Raw genomic sequence first — 14315 nt, forward strand, 5'->3', positions numbered from 1 at the left:
TCCTGCCCCTCCTCTGACATAAGGGGGCAGGTCCATTGCAGAGGGAACATGCTGCAGAGGCCACCGGCAGCCTGCTAGCTTCATTACAGCATCGGTGATCCTCTGCAGGCTGCCATAATTACCTTTTAAAGGTGCGACCAGGGGGAAACATGCAGACCTTCAGTGAATCGGGCAGTGCTAGTGCTGTACCGCGTAGGCAAGTCAGCCGTACAGACCTCGCAGCAGGGCCCTTGGTTGTGTTGCAAAGGGAGTGTGGGAGAGACGCCCTGAGGGAAGGGGATGTAAGATAAGAGAAAATGCCGGCATGGAACATTTTCAAAATGTTAATTACTCCTGGAGAGAACCCTCACCCTCCATCAACGTTGAAGGGTTCCTGCAGCAGCTGCTGGTGCTGTGGCAAAGAAGGGGGAAGGCAGTTGCTGGGTTCCATCCCGGAAGAGGTGATTGCAGGGAAGCATGTTGAGGTCTCTTCTCATCAAGCACACCAGATGCTTCTTTCTCTACTCTAAAAGGCCAAACAATTTTACTAGTTTAGAATAGCATCTGCAGCGCCATAGGGAATTGTTTCTTAGAATGTCCATTTTTGTTTTGAAGAAATTGCTAAAAAAACCCAAAAGTACATGCTTTTCGACATTTTATTTACAGGTGTATGTAGACATTCGTGAGGCCGTACGGTTTGTACATCTATCTCAAGAAGAGAGCGTGGCTTTTTTGTTTCTCTAGGGGTGGCACGTCAATGGTGTGCCCTTCTCTTGGAAGCTTTGTTAGGTCCCTGGAAGGGAAGCAGTAGCAGCAAGCCACAAGGGCAGATTGTTTTTTGTAGGGAGGGAGGCAGGACATAGAGCTTTCTTTCTGTCTTTGCATGGCTGATGAGGTAGGGGAAGAGGCAGACGGTTGGTGAGAGCATGCTGCTTAGCCCGTCTAGTCTAGGGATATCAAACTCAGTGACATAGGGGGCCAAACTCTGGGCCAAATATTTTTTCGAGCTACTTAGGGGTCCTTTTATTGCGCACCTTGTTAGAAGTGTTGGGTTGCGGTCTGGCTCTGTGATCTAAACTAAACTAAACTAAACCTTAAGTTTATATACCGCATCCTCTCCATGGAAGTAGAGCTCGGCACGATTTACAAGAACTTAAAATATAAGAAGGGACAGGAAAAGGTTTACATGAGCTTAAAAATAGAGTGGAAGAGTAAAGGGGAAAATGGAATTACATGTTAGAGAAGAGCCAAGTTTTCAGTTGTTTGTGGAATAAATGGAGGGAGCTCAGGTTCCGCCACGGGATAGTAAGGTTGTTCCAAAGACCTGTGATTTTGAAGAGAAGTGATTTTCTCAGTTTACCTGCCTAGAGAATACCGTGTAGGGAGGGGAATGATAGTTTATATCTTTGGGCGGGTCTGGTGGAGTCAGGGCACGAGGAGTTAAAGGATAGTGGGACTGGGGAAGGAAGGATGCCGTGAATGATCTTGAAAGCCAGGCAGGAACATTTAAATTGGGTTCTGGAAGTCACTAGGAGCCAGTTAAGATTGGCCAGGAGTGGGGAGACCTGGTCAGATTTGCCTTGGCTGCAGAATTCTGGATGAGCTGGAGTCTTTGAAGGCTTTTTATTGTTAGGCCAAATGGATGGAAGAGGCAACATGCATGACTGACAGGGAATGTCTCTTGTCTGGCAGCACGTCCTTCCTAGCAGATTTCAAGGTTTATTCTTTTTAATGTACCGACCATGACAAGTATCTAGCCGGTTTACTATGCTAAAATAAAATAGAAGATGAAAATAATACTTATAGAAGGGGGGGAGAGTGAACATTAAAAGACGTTTTACATAGTCAAACATGAAAGTGGGGGGAGATAATGACATCGTTTCAAAAGAAAAGGAAGGGATGTAACATAGGGATCGGGTCGCTTTTGAAAAGCGGTTGGCAGACTTTTGCCAATGAGAAATGCATCTTGAACGTTTTTCGTGGGGAGTTGGCGCGTGGCGGGCTGTTCCACAGTTGAGAAGCGCTCGTGCGTTCACGCGGTCCGTTGCTCACCCGGTCGCCCCTGGCAACGTCGGCACGGCAAAGAAGCCATCCGCGCATGCGCTGCGCGGGGGAGTCGGGCGCTGCGCTGTTATTTCTTACACATGCTGGATTTCAGAGCTTCCTCCAGCTCCACTTGCAGGCAGATGCTCTGGTAACACTGTCTTCAAATCCGAAAATGGAGAAGATGTGCAGCTTTGGCAAGAAGCTGCTTCGCACCCGAGCTCTGGACCTGGGCCCAGAGAGCGATGTATTTGCTCGCTGTCTTAGCACGCTCGATCTCATCGCTTTGGGGGTCGGCAGCACTCTAGGAGCCGGAGTCTATGTGCTGGCAGGGGAAGTCGCCAAGGCTAGCACAGGACCGGCCATTGTCCTCTCCTTCTTCATCGCTGCCCTTTCTTCTGTGCTGGCTGGTCTCTGCTATGCCGAATTTGGGGCCAGAGTCCCCAAGGCGGGCTCGGCCTACCTGTACAGCTATGTGACAGTGGGAGAACTGTGTGCCTTCACCACAGGTTGGAACCTTATACTCTCCTATGTTTTAGGTAAGTCTGTGGCTGGTCCTGTGAGGGGGGAGCAGCACCTGCTGGTCGGCACGCTCTGCCACGCCCACCCTGCTGTTGGCCCCGGCGTCTTCTCTCCACAGGGGCGACAGAAAGTTGTCAGAAGACGCCGAGAGGGAGCATATGGGACTGGGGAAAGGGAGAAATGTCAGGGATGGAGGGAATGATGTCAGATGTGTGAGGGACAGGGAGAGGTGGATTTGGAGTAAGAGAGGGAGAGATGGATATGAGGAAAGGCAGAGGGGGGAAAGGGAGAAATGGATGTGGAAGAAGAGAGAGATTTGGTGGAGGGGGAAAGAGAAAGAGCTTCAGGGAAGGGGACAGAAGGGGGAGGGAGAGATGGACAACTCGGGGAAAGCAGAGAAGGAAGAAAAGCCGGGAGAAGGGAGTGAAAGGGCAGAAAGGAGAGATATTGGACTTGTTGGAGGGAGAGAGAAAGAAAGAGAAGAAGGAAAAGGGTGGAGTAAGCAACAAGGAGGGGCGATATTAGAAGTGGTGGATCCATGTGAGAGAGTTGTCGAGGAGATGAGTGAGCAGAATAATGAGTATACAAGGGTAGAAATGTGGTACTGGGAAGCAGATAAAAGAGAATAGGGGAGATCCTGTTTCTGTCTTGTCTGTTTAGATTATAAGTTCTTTCAAAGCACTGCGTATGTCTGGTGGTAATATAGAAATAATGGTAATTGTAATAGTAGGGATAGAAAGTTGTTTAGATAAAAAGTGAAAAGTTATAAAGCAGTGTTCCCTCTAAGCTGCTTGGTCGCACATCTTTTGGTAGCAGGCCATGCAGCCAGCACACCAGGACTCTGCTGCTGCCTGTGGCTTTATGAAGAAAGAAGTGCAGCTGGAAAGAAGGAGGAGGAGACCTATTGGATGTTTTAGAGCCAGCCAGAACACATGTACACACTCCTGGGAGAGGGCATGAACTTGGGACACGGGAGGGAGGAAGAGAGGCACATTGGATCACAGGAGGGAGGGAGAAGGGCATGTTGGGACACAAGAGGAAGGGGCACATTGAGACAAGGAAGGAAGGGAGCATGAACTTGGGACAAATGAGGGAGGGGCATGAATTTGGGACGCAGAATGGAGAGAGGGGACGTGTTAGGATACAGAAGTGAGAGAGAGAGCACAAACTTGGGACAAAGGTTGGAAAAGAGGGCGGGAGCACTAACTTGGGACACAAGGGAGGGAGGAGGCATGAACTTGGGACATAATAATAAACTTTATTTTTATATACCACCCCTACTGCAAAGTTCTAGGCAGTTCACAACAAAGAGAACTGGACAATCAGTGAGAATACAAATCATAGGAAAATACAAAAAGATCCTTACAATTCCTATTCCAGACGTCCTCAGGATCCCGAGCAGCTAAGGCTTCTAAAAAGCCCCAATGACGCCAGAGGTCAGGCGGGGCTTCCTCATATCGGAGGCTCACTTTCTCAGTTTTACCAAGTGTGAACTCACATTTCCTTGGATTAATGGGTGCTGGATGTCATTTGGGAGTGGCACAAAATAGACTTATTTTGGCTGCCTCCGGATTTGTTTCTGGACTCTCCGGCAGGTCGACTGGAGAAGGAGTCCAATGTCATATTTAAATATTTATTCATTTAAAATTACTTATAGCCCACCTATCCACAATTCTAGGCGAAGAACAAAATAACATACAAAATAGGCTTAAACAAACACAAATCAGCAATACATACAGAGTATAAAAAGAAATGAAATCAAGCATTCTGAAAGCTCAAATCAAAAAAGTGCTCAAACAGCAAAGTTTTCACTCCTTTTCTAAAATGCAAAAGCATATTAGTTTGGCACAAAGATAAAGGAAGGGCAGATGACCCATCTAGTCTGCCCATCCACAGTAACCATTATCTCTTTTTCTCTTCGAGAGATCCCACATGCCTATCCCAGGCCCTCTTGAATTCAGACACAGTCTCTGTCTCAACTAGTGCTGCTCAATTCACGTTTCAAATCAGTTCACCAATTCACTTCAGGTGAATCGATTCAAAACAAAAAAAATCGGCTTCCCGATTCGGCTGACCCTCGCCCCCTAAAGCAGAAGCGGCAGTGCTGTTCTTGCTGGCTGGCCGCTGCCGCACCTGCACCTGCTTTAGAGGGCAAGTGGGGAGGGCCAGTCGGGAAGTGCTGGTGTCCAGTTTCCCCCCCTAGCGTCCGGTTTCCCCCCTGGCCTCCCCATACCATTTACCTTATAGGAGCAGCCTGTAGAGAAGATCACGGTGCTAGCAATCTTTGCAAACTGCTTCAGAGCTATTTCCTCCGCCACGATCCTGCCTCTGACATCAGAGGAGGGCGGGACCGCGGCAGAGGAAACAGCTCCGAAGCAGTTTGCAAAGATCACTAGCACTGCGATCTTCTCTGCAGGCTGCTCCTATAAGGTAAATGGTGTGGGGAGGCCAGGGGGGAAGCTGGACACCAGTGGGAGGCCAGGGGGAACACGTAGGTCTCTGAGGGGGTGAGCAGTAGAGAATGACATGTATACCATCCGGTCCTAGCGATTTATCACTTTTTAACTCGTCAATTTGGCTTAGTACATCTTCCAGATTCACCGAGATTTTTTTCAGTTCCTCCGCATCATCACCCTTGAAAACCATTTCCAGTTCAGGTAGATCTCTTACATCAGGGATGGGCAACTCCGTTCCTTGAGAGCCTTAATCCAGTCGGGTTTTCAGGATTTCACCAATGAATATGCATGAGATCTCTTTGCATGCACTGCTTTCAATGCATATTCATTGGGGAAATCCTGAAAACCCGACTGGATTATGGCTCTCAAGGACCGGAGTTGCCCACCCCTGTTTTACATCTTCTTCCGTAAAGACCAAAGCAAAGAATTCATTCAGTCTTTTCTCTATGGCCTTATCCTCCCTGAGCGCCCCTTTTGCTCCTTTATCATCTAATGGTCCCACAGATTCTCTCATAAGTTTTCTGCCTCTGATGTACCTAAAAAAATTGTTATGAGCTTTTGCCTGTTTTGCAAGTTTCTCTTCATATTCTTTCTTAGCTGTATTGCATCTAACTTGCCAGTGCTTGTGTTTCTTTTTCTTTTCTTCATTCGGATCCTTTTTCCATTCTTTAAAGGATATTTTTTGGCTCTAATAGCCTCTTTCACTTCACCTTTTAACCACGCCGGCTCGTTTCCCTTCTGGTTTGGGCTTCCACGATGGTATTTTTAAATAACATCCATGCCTGTTAACCATTTTCCTCATTTTATCATAGTCGCCCTTTTGAAACGCCTCCACAGTAGATTTTTTTTGTGATGTTACTCCCGATATCAGCTCAAATTTGATCATGTTATGATCACTGTTGCCCAGTGGACCAACACATAAGAACATAAGAAGTTGCCTCCGCTGAGGCAGACCAGAGGTCCATCCTGCCCAGTGGTCCGCTCCTGCGGCGGCCCATCAGGCCTACTTGCCTGAACAGTGGTTCTTGACTAATTTTATAACTTTCCTCTAATCCTATCCCTATAACCTACCTCTAATTCTATCTGTACCCCTCAGTCCCTTTGTCCTCCAGGTACCTATCCAAACCTTCTTTGAAGCCCTGTAGCGTGCTCCTGCTTATCACATCCTCCGGTAGCGCGTTCCATGTTTCCACCACCCTTTGGGTGAAAAAGAACTTCCTGGCGTTTGTTCTAAACCTTTCCCCTTTCAATTTCTCTGAGTGCCCCCTTGTACTTGTGGTCCCCCATAATTTGAAAAATCTGTCCCTGTCTACTTTTTCTATGCCCTTCATGATCTTGAAGGTTTCTATCATGTCTCCTCTAAGTCTCCGCTTTTCCAGGGAGAAAAGCCCCAGCTTTTTCAGTCTGTCAGTATATGAGAGGTTCTCCATACCCTTAATTAGCTTAGTTGCTCTTCTCTGGACTCTCTCAAGTACCGCCATGTCCTTCTTGAGGTACGGCGACCAGTACTGGACACAGTACTCCAGGTGCGGGCGCACCATTGCACGATACATGGCAGGATGACTTCCTTCGTCCTGGTCGTGATACCCTTCTTAATGATACCCAACATTTTGTTTGCTTTCCTTGAGGCTGTGGCGCACTGCGCCGACGCCTTCAATGTTGTGTCTACCATCACTCCCAGGTCTCTTTCAAGTTAACTCCTGTACTATGTCTTGCATTCCACTATGGACCAAATATAAAATAGCACCTCTCTCTTGTCTGTTCCCGGACCAGTTGCTCCAAGAAGCAGTCATTTACCTCCCTAGCACTTCCTGATGTAACATTTAACCAGTCAATGTTTGGGTAATTGAAATCAACAAGTAACAAAGCTGAATACTCTATAAACAAATCCCAAAGTCTTGGAAAATGCCATTGTGCAGTGATTGCATTAGCAGTGATATCTTTGAATGTGGCTTTTGCAAGACTCCTGAAGCAGCTTCGGTGAAACAAAGAAGTTCCCTGTCGGGTCCTGTAGTTAAGACGTCGTTTCAAGTTCTGCTGTTCGTTTGGGGGATGAGAGTATGAGAGGCATGAGATGACTGGCATCTAAGTATCTGTTTTTTGCCATCTCATGCGCTGAGTTGAATCTGTGCCTATTATTGAACTTTCCCTGAATTTTACAAGACTTTTGGATGTTTCAATCTCCAACTGGGGAGTGGCTACCGCTGATACTTGATTCAGTGAACATTTTGATTCAGAAAAACAGAGCCTATATGAGAGAAAGTGGAGTTTTTTTGAGCCCATGAAGCTGAGGTTTTTTCTCTACTTTCTTTTTCTTTTCTGGTTCTCTTGTGCTCCTTTTCCCTCTGTTTCTGCTTTGAATTTAGTGTGTGGTGTATGATTGCGGTGATATATTTCTTCTATCCTTGAGTGATTATTTGGCAGTACTGAGTGGAATTGTAGGGGGTTCTATAGATCTATTTGTTTATAGAGTATGAGTTTTGTTACTTGGTGATTTTACATACTCTTCCCTATTAATTTGGTAATTGAAATCACTCATTATAATACTGTTGCCCAATTCTCCAGCTTTCCTAATCTCTGAAAACATTTCTTCATCTGTCTGCTCATTTTGTCCCGGGGGACGGTAGTATAACCCTACCTTTATATTCCTTCCCTTCACTCATGGAATTTCTATCCATATGGATTCCACACTGCTATCTATGTCATGCAGAATGCTTATTTTATTTTATTTGATTCAATTCACTCTAACATATAGCGCAACCCCCCCCTCTCCAATTTGATCTACTCTATCCTTGCGATATAATTTGTATCCAGGTAACACAATGTCCCATTGATTGTCCTCCTTCCACTAGGTCTCCGAGATGCCTATTATATCTATCTCATCATTCAGTGCTATATACTCTAACTCTCCTATTTTATTTTCTAGGCTTCTAGTATTTGCATACAGACACTTTAAATCAGGGGTCTCAAAGTCCCTCCTTGAGGGCCGCAATCCAAATGGGTTTTCAGGATTTCCCCAATTGAAAGCAGTGCATGCACATAAATCTCATGCATATTCATTGGGAAAATCCTGAAAACCTGACTGGATAGAGGCCCTCAAGGAGGGACTTTGAGATCCCTGCTTTAAATTGTGTTTTTGTCCTTGCAACTACAGGCTGCTGAGAAGACAGGGAAAATTTTAGTCTTTTATTTTGACTTCCTCTTAAACCCTTCTGGTTTATTTCACCATTTTTAGAACCTCTCTATCAGAACTCCCTAAATATCCTGTTTCAATATAATCCTCCAAGGGGATAGATTCCATACAAACGTAAGGAAGTTTTTCTTCACCCACAGAGTGGTAGAAATCTGGAATGCTCTTCCAGAGGCTGTTATAGGGAATAGCACCCTCCAGGGATTCAAGACAAGGTTAGACAAGTTCCTGCTGAATCAGAACATACGCAGGTAAGGCTAGACTCAAATATGGCACTGGTCTTTGACCTAATGGCCGCTGCCTGAGCAGACTGCTGGGCACGATGGACCACTGGTCTGACCCAGCAGCAGAAATTCTTATGTTCTTATACCTCACACCAAACCATCCGCTCCTGGGTGACTGTCAGCTTTCCCCCGAAACTCAGTGTAAAAGCTGCTCTAACTCCTTTTTAAACATTAACGCTAGCAGCCTGGTTCCATCTCAGTTAAGGTGGAGTCCGTCCTTTCGGAACAAGCTCCCCTTTTCCCAGAAGGTTGCCCAGTTCCTAACAAATCTAGATCCCTCATCCCTGTACCATCATCTCAACCATGCATTGAGACTTCAGAGCTCTACCTGCCTCTTGAGTCCTGCGCATGGCACTGGGAGCATTTCTGAAAATGCAACCCTGGAGGATCTGGATTTCAGTTTTCTACCTAAGAGCCTAAATTTGGCTTCCAGAATCTCCCTCCCACATTTTCCTACGTCATTGGTACCAGGACAGCTGTTTCCTCCCCAGCACTATCTAAAATGCTATCTATATGACGCATAAAGTCCGCCACCTTTGCACCAGGCATGCAAGTGACCAAGCGATCTTCACATTCACCAGCCACCCAGCTATGTACATGCCTAATAATCGAATCATCAACTACAACTGCTGTCTTAACTTTTCCCTCCTGGGCAAAAGCCCCTGGAGAGACATCCTCGGTACGAGAGGATATTGCATCCCTTGGTGGGCAGGTCCTAGCTATAGGATTATTTCCTACTTCACCAGGTGATGCTCTCCTTCTAGGAGACCTCTCTCCTTCAAGGCAGCACAGGGGCTACCAGACTGGAGGTAGGTGGGCAGGTCCTAGCTACAGGATTATTTCCTACTTCACTAGGGTGATGCTCTTCTAGGAGACCTCTCTCCTCCAAGGCAGCACAGGGGCTACCAGACTGGAGGTGGGACTTCTCTACAACATTCCTGTAGGTCTCCTCTATGTACTTCTTTGTCTCCCTCAACTCCCCCAAGTCTGCTGCTCTAGTCTCAAAGGAACATACTTGATCTCTGAGAGCTAGAAGCTCTTGGCAGCGAGCACAAACTTTTAACTTCTTGCCAACTGGGAGAAAATCATACATATGACACTCAATGCTAAAAACTGGATAACAACTCTCTTGCTGCTGGACTACTGTCTGCAACTTGTTATTGAGGTGATTAATTAATTAACCTTATTAAGCTACTAGGAATATATTAGACTAGAACAGAGAACCTTAGGATTTTGTTAAATGTTTTATTTAGTGTTTGTTTCTTAGATAGTCTTAGAGTTATATTGTATGCTAATTTATTGTTTGATTCTTTACTGGTAGTGAAATATAAAGAGCGCTCCTGTTTTCCTAATTAGAATTAACAATAAATTTAAGATTATAAATATAGAAATGAGCTAGGGGTGGAAGGGAGGGAATGGAGACTAAGCCAGACCTTGCTCTGCCTGCCAGAAACTACTGTATTTTTTGCTCCATAAGACGCACCTGACCATAAGATGCACCCTAGATTTAGAGGAGAAAAACAAGAAAACCCCCCCCCCCCCATTCTGAACCAAATTCTCCTTGCCAGGCTCTGCACCCAACTCTACACTCCTTGCCAGGCTCTGCACCCTGTCCCACCTCCCTGCTAGGTTCTGTACCCTGTCCCCCCTCTGGTGGTCTAGTGGTAGGGTGGGCAGAGACAGGGCATAGGGCGGGCAGGGACAGGGCACAGATGTCAAGGCAGATGACTTTTTAAAATATGCAATGTCACCTCAATAACTAACTATAGAAAAATATATAAATATAGTACAAAATATAGACAGCAGATATAAATTCTCAAAACTGATACATTTTGATCACTAATTTGAAAATAAAATCATTTTTCCTACCTTTATTGTCTGGTGATTTCTTTCTTTCCTTCCTCAGGCCCAACAATTGTCCCTTCCTCTCTCCCTCCTTCCTATGTCCCCCTCAATGCTTTCCAGCCTTTGTCCTCTTACTCCCCCCATTGTCTGTTGATTTCTTTCTTTCCTTCCTTTCTATTTCTCTATCTTTCTTTCTCTTTCTCTTTCTTTTACTTTTACTTTCTCTTTTTCTTTCTTTCTCTCTTTTTTCTCTCTTTTTCTCTTTCTTTCTCTTTCTTTCTCTTTCTCTTCTCTTTCTTTCTCTTTCTCTCTTTTCTCTTTCTTTCTTTTTTCTCTTTCCCTTTCTTTATTTCCTTCCTTCTTTCTTTCATTCTTTCCTTCCTTCTTTCTTTCTCTTTCTGTTTCCTTCCTTCTTTCTTTCTTTCCTCAGGCCCAACAATTGTCCCTTCCTCCCTCCATCCTATGTCTCCCTCAATGCCTTCCAGTCTTTGTCCTCCTCCTCCCTCCGTTGTCTAGTGATTTCTTTCTTTCTTCCTTCCTGTTTTTCTTTTTCTCTATCTCTTTCTCTTTTTCTTTCTCTCTTTCTTTCTCCTTTTTCTCTCTCTTTTCTTTCTTTATTTCCTTCTCTCTTTTTTCTTTCTCTTTTTCTCTTTCTTTCTTTTTCTTTTCTCTCTCTTTTTCTCTCTCTTTCTTTTTCTCTTTCTCTTTTTCTCTTTCTTTCTTTTTCTTTTCTCTCTCTTTTTCTCTCTCTTTCTTTTTCTCTTTCTTTCTTTCCTTCCTTCTTTCTTTCTTTCTTTCTTTAGGCCCAACTATGTCTCCCTCAATGCCTTCCAGCCTTTGTCCTCTTCCTCCCCCGTTGTCTGGTGATTTCTTTTGTTTAAATCTTTTTATTCGACAAACACAACTGCAAAAAGACAAAAGTGCAATACAGAGTTTTACAATAGAATCTATCCACCATGGAGGACTGGACTGGTATATCCTCCACCGCTACAAGCAGACTCTAAATCCCCCCCTTCCCACCCCTCCAAACTGGTGATTTCTTTCTTTCTTTCCTTCCTCAGGCCCAACAATTGTCCCTTCCTCCCTCCCTCCTTCCTATGTCCTCCTCCTTCCAGCCTTTGTCCTCTTCCTCCAACTCAGGCCCAACAATTGTCCCTTCCTCCCTCCATCCTGTTCCACTCACTGCATTCCAGCCTATGTCCTCTTCCGCCCCCCTCAAGCCTGCCCGCCCACTGGATTTAATTACTGCCGCTGTGACGTCGGGGGTAAGGCTTCTGGGCTGGCAGTGTGCAATCGCTGCACCCGCTTGGCTTTCCTTTCCTCTACTTTTGGCGGCAGTGAGCTACCAGCAGCGATGACGGCAGGCGAGGGGCGATTAGCGGTCTAAATAAGGTAATGGGGGGATTGGGGGATTGGCTCCATAGGATGCACCCTTTTTTCCACCCACTTTTTGGGAGGGAAAAAGTGCGTCTTATAGAGCAAAAAATACGGTATCTCTATCTGCAGGTTCAAGCTTACAAAACTGTAGAACTATAAAAGGCTATTATCCTATGGAGACTAGCTAAGTCAAGTTTGTTCTTTTAAGATCTAAACTGTCTATAGAAGGGAACCTACAATTGAGCTTTTCTCCCCAAACCTATCAAAGCTCAGATCAAAATCATATATACTTACCCAAAGATATGTCTTCTACTCTTCTCCTCTCAGAAAGAGAATGTCCTCTTTTCTCCTTCTCTCGTGTCACTGTTTTTGTCTAGCTTTTAGGAAAAATGTTAAAACTTATCCTTATGATAAATTTGTCTGATGTTATCACAAATTTTAATGCTATTGCTGTACTATCGCTGTTTTTGCCCAGCTTTTCATAGAACTGAGAGGTACTGCGGTATAAAAAAAAAACTTTTTATTATTCTTCCTGGAACCCAGTCTGGGAGTTACTGATTCACCAATTTGTCTGCCTTAACCAGTACAGGTAAGCTGGGCTTCAGGTTTTCTGACTTTGCCTTGGGGCAGTGGCGTAGTGAGGGCGAGCAGCGCCCAGGGCAATGACACCCCTCCCCACCCTCACCTTTGTAACTTTGACACCAGCAGCCACCAACTTTCTGCTCATGTCGGCTTCAGCGTGGGTCCTGAAAGTGACGTCAGAGAGAGCGCTCAAGCCGACGCAGGCAGTAAGTTGGTGGCTGCTCGAACTGAAGTTAAAAAGGTATAGGGGAGGGGAGGGTGGAGAGGAGGAAGGATGCCGGCGCCTCAAGGAAGATGGTGCCCCCCCTAGTTGTAGTGCCCCTTCTGTGTTTATTTCAGATTTCTACTGTGTCAAAACCTGTTTTGATAGTTTTCATTGTTTGTTGGGAAATGAGCAGATTTCACTGATTTGGCAGGAAGTTTCCCCATGTCCCTTCCTCTTGTATGTATCCTCTACAGGTGAGTGTCTAATTTTCTATGAACTGATCCTCTGAGGGGAGAAGCTGTCTAGCGACTGGAGATGCATAACCCACTGGTTCGGGAATAGAGCATGGATTTACAAGAAAGAAGATTAGCAGATTACTTGCTTAAATTGGCATTCTACATGTGAAAAAAGGGGTAATAGAGTACTTAGGAGAGGGTAAAAGTTGCAGCAGAAAAATGAAATGATTTGTTTAAAAATGTTCTTCATAGGTGATAATCCAGAGAAACTGAATCTAGGTAACTAAACACTTGCAATAGCCTTGGGAAAGGCAGGGTATAAATAGATAAATACAAATGAGAACCCGATGCTTATCCCTTCCAGCGTTCTGAAATTGCAAATTTGTCACTGGTACTTGAGCACTGGAGGGATGGCCACTGACACTTTTTTTTTTTTTTAAATTCTTTATTCATTTTACATCTTACAACAAGTGTATCATAAAATAACATCTTACAACAAGTGTATCATAAAATAACATTTAAACTTATACAATATCACTTGATTCTCTATCAATTTAACTTAAATCATAATATTTAAACCCTCCCTCCCAACCCTACTAATTCATATGTAGTACATATATCATATAATATATTATATATTCTGTCCTATTAATCTAATCATTTAAAATCAAATCAGAAATTCCCGCCCATACTTTCCAATTATACCTATTAGGGAAAAATGATAATCCAATAATTACTCATTACAATATTCTATTAATGGCCTCCAAACCTCCTGAAAGTTATTAAAATTACCTTTCTGCAAGGTTAACATTCTTTCCATCTTGTACATATGACATAATGAATTCCACCAAAAGCTATAATTTAATCTATTCCGATTTTTCCAATTAAATGTAATCTGCTGAATGGCGACACTTGTCATAATAAGTAATAGCTGCTTATTCTTTGCAGAAATTTGACTTTTCTTCCTCATTGACATTCCAAACAATATACTATCATAGAATAGAGCCACAGGATTTTCTTTTTTTTTTTTTTTGAATTCTTTATTTATAATTTTAATAATTGACAATAATTACAAGTCAATAAAAGAAAACATGCAGTGTAAATTGAAATTAAATCAAAATTCCAAACAACTAAGGAATATCAAAATATACATCGCATTATTAGTCCACAATTTTGGAGACGAGGCTAATGAAAAAGACTGAAATAAGTCATCAAGGCAATTAGTATAAGGCAAAAAGATAGGCGTTTTGAGTGCTCTTGAACCGATATGTTGAGCTTAACAAGAGAACAAGGCAGCTCATGAAGACTCTCTATCAGAAATAAATTTAGATAAGAGCCACAGGATTTTCCAACAAACAATTTATTTGGCCCCAAATCGATTTCCAAAAAGCCAAAATGAATGGACAATAGAACAATAAATGATCTAAAGTCCCCGCTTCGAGATGACAATGCCAACATCTATTAGACTTAGAGCTATCTAATTTTTGTAAACAAACAGGGGTCTAGAAAGCTCGGTGCAACAGAAAAAAACAAGTTTGTCTCATAGATGCCGACATTGTACAACTCATCCTCCAAGACAAAATTCATGGCCATTGA

At 44.0% G+C, this 14315-nt stretch overlaps 1 protein-coding gene across 3 annotated transcripts in view; it reads left to right on the forward strand.

The window, feature by feature from the left end:
• The first annotated feature begins 2140 nt into the window (after positions 1 to 2140).
• The window catches only part of SLC7A3 (solute carrier family 7 member 3), a 123384-nt gene continuing 111209 nt past the window's right edge, over positions 2141 to 14315 (forward strand). For all 3 annotated transcript variants that reach the window (XR_004539637.1, XM_033946604.1, XM_033946605.1), the window contains exon 1: positions 2141 to 2561. Coding sequence is in view for 2 of the 3 variants with exons in the window: in XM_033946604.1 (XP_033802495.1) it covers positions 2198 to 2561 (364 nt within the window). In the remaining variant the exon portion in view is untranslated. The remainder of the gene's footprint in view (positions 2562 to 14315) is intronic.

The sequence above is a fragment of the Geotrypetes seraphini genome, chromosome 5, assembly GCF_902459505.1.
Source record: "Geotrypetes seraphini chromosome 5, aGeoSer1.1, whole genome shotgun sequence".
NCBI lineage: Eukaryota > Metazoa > Chordata > Amphibia > Gymnophiona > Dermophiidae > Geotrypetes > Geotrypetes seraphini.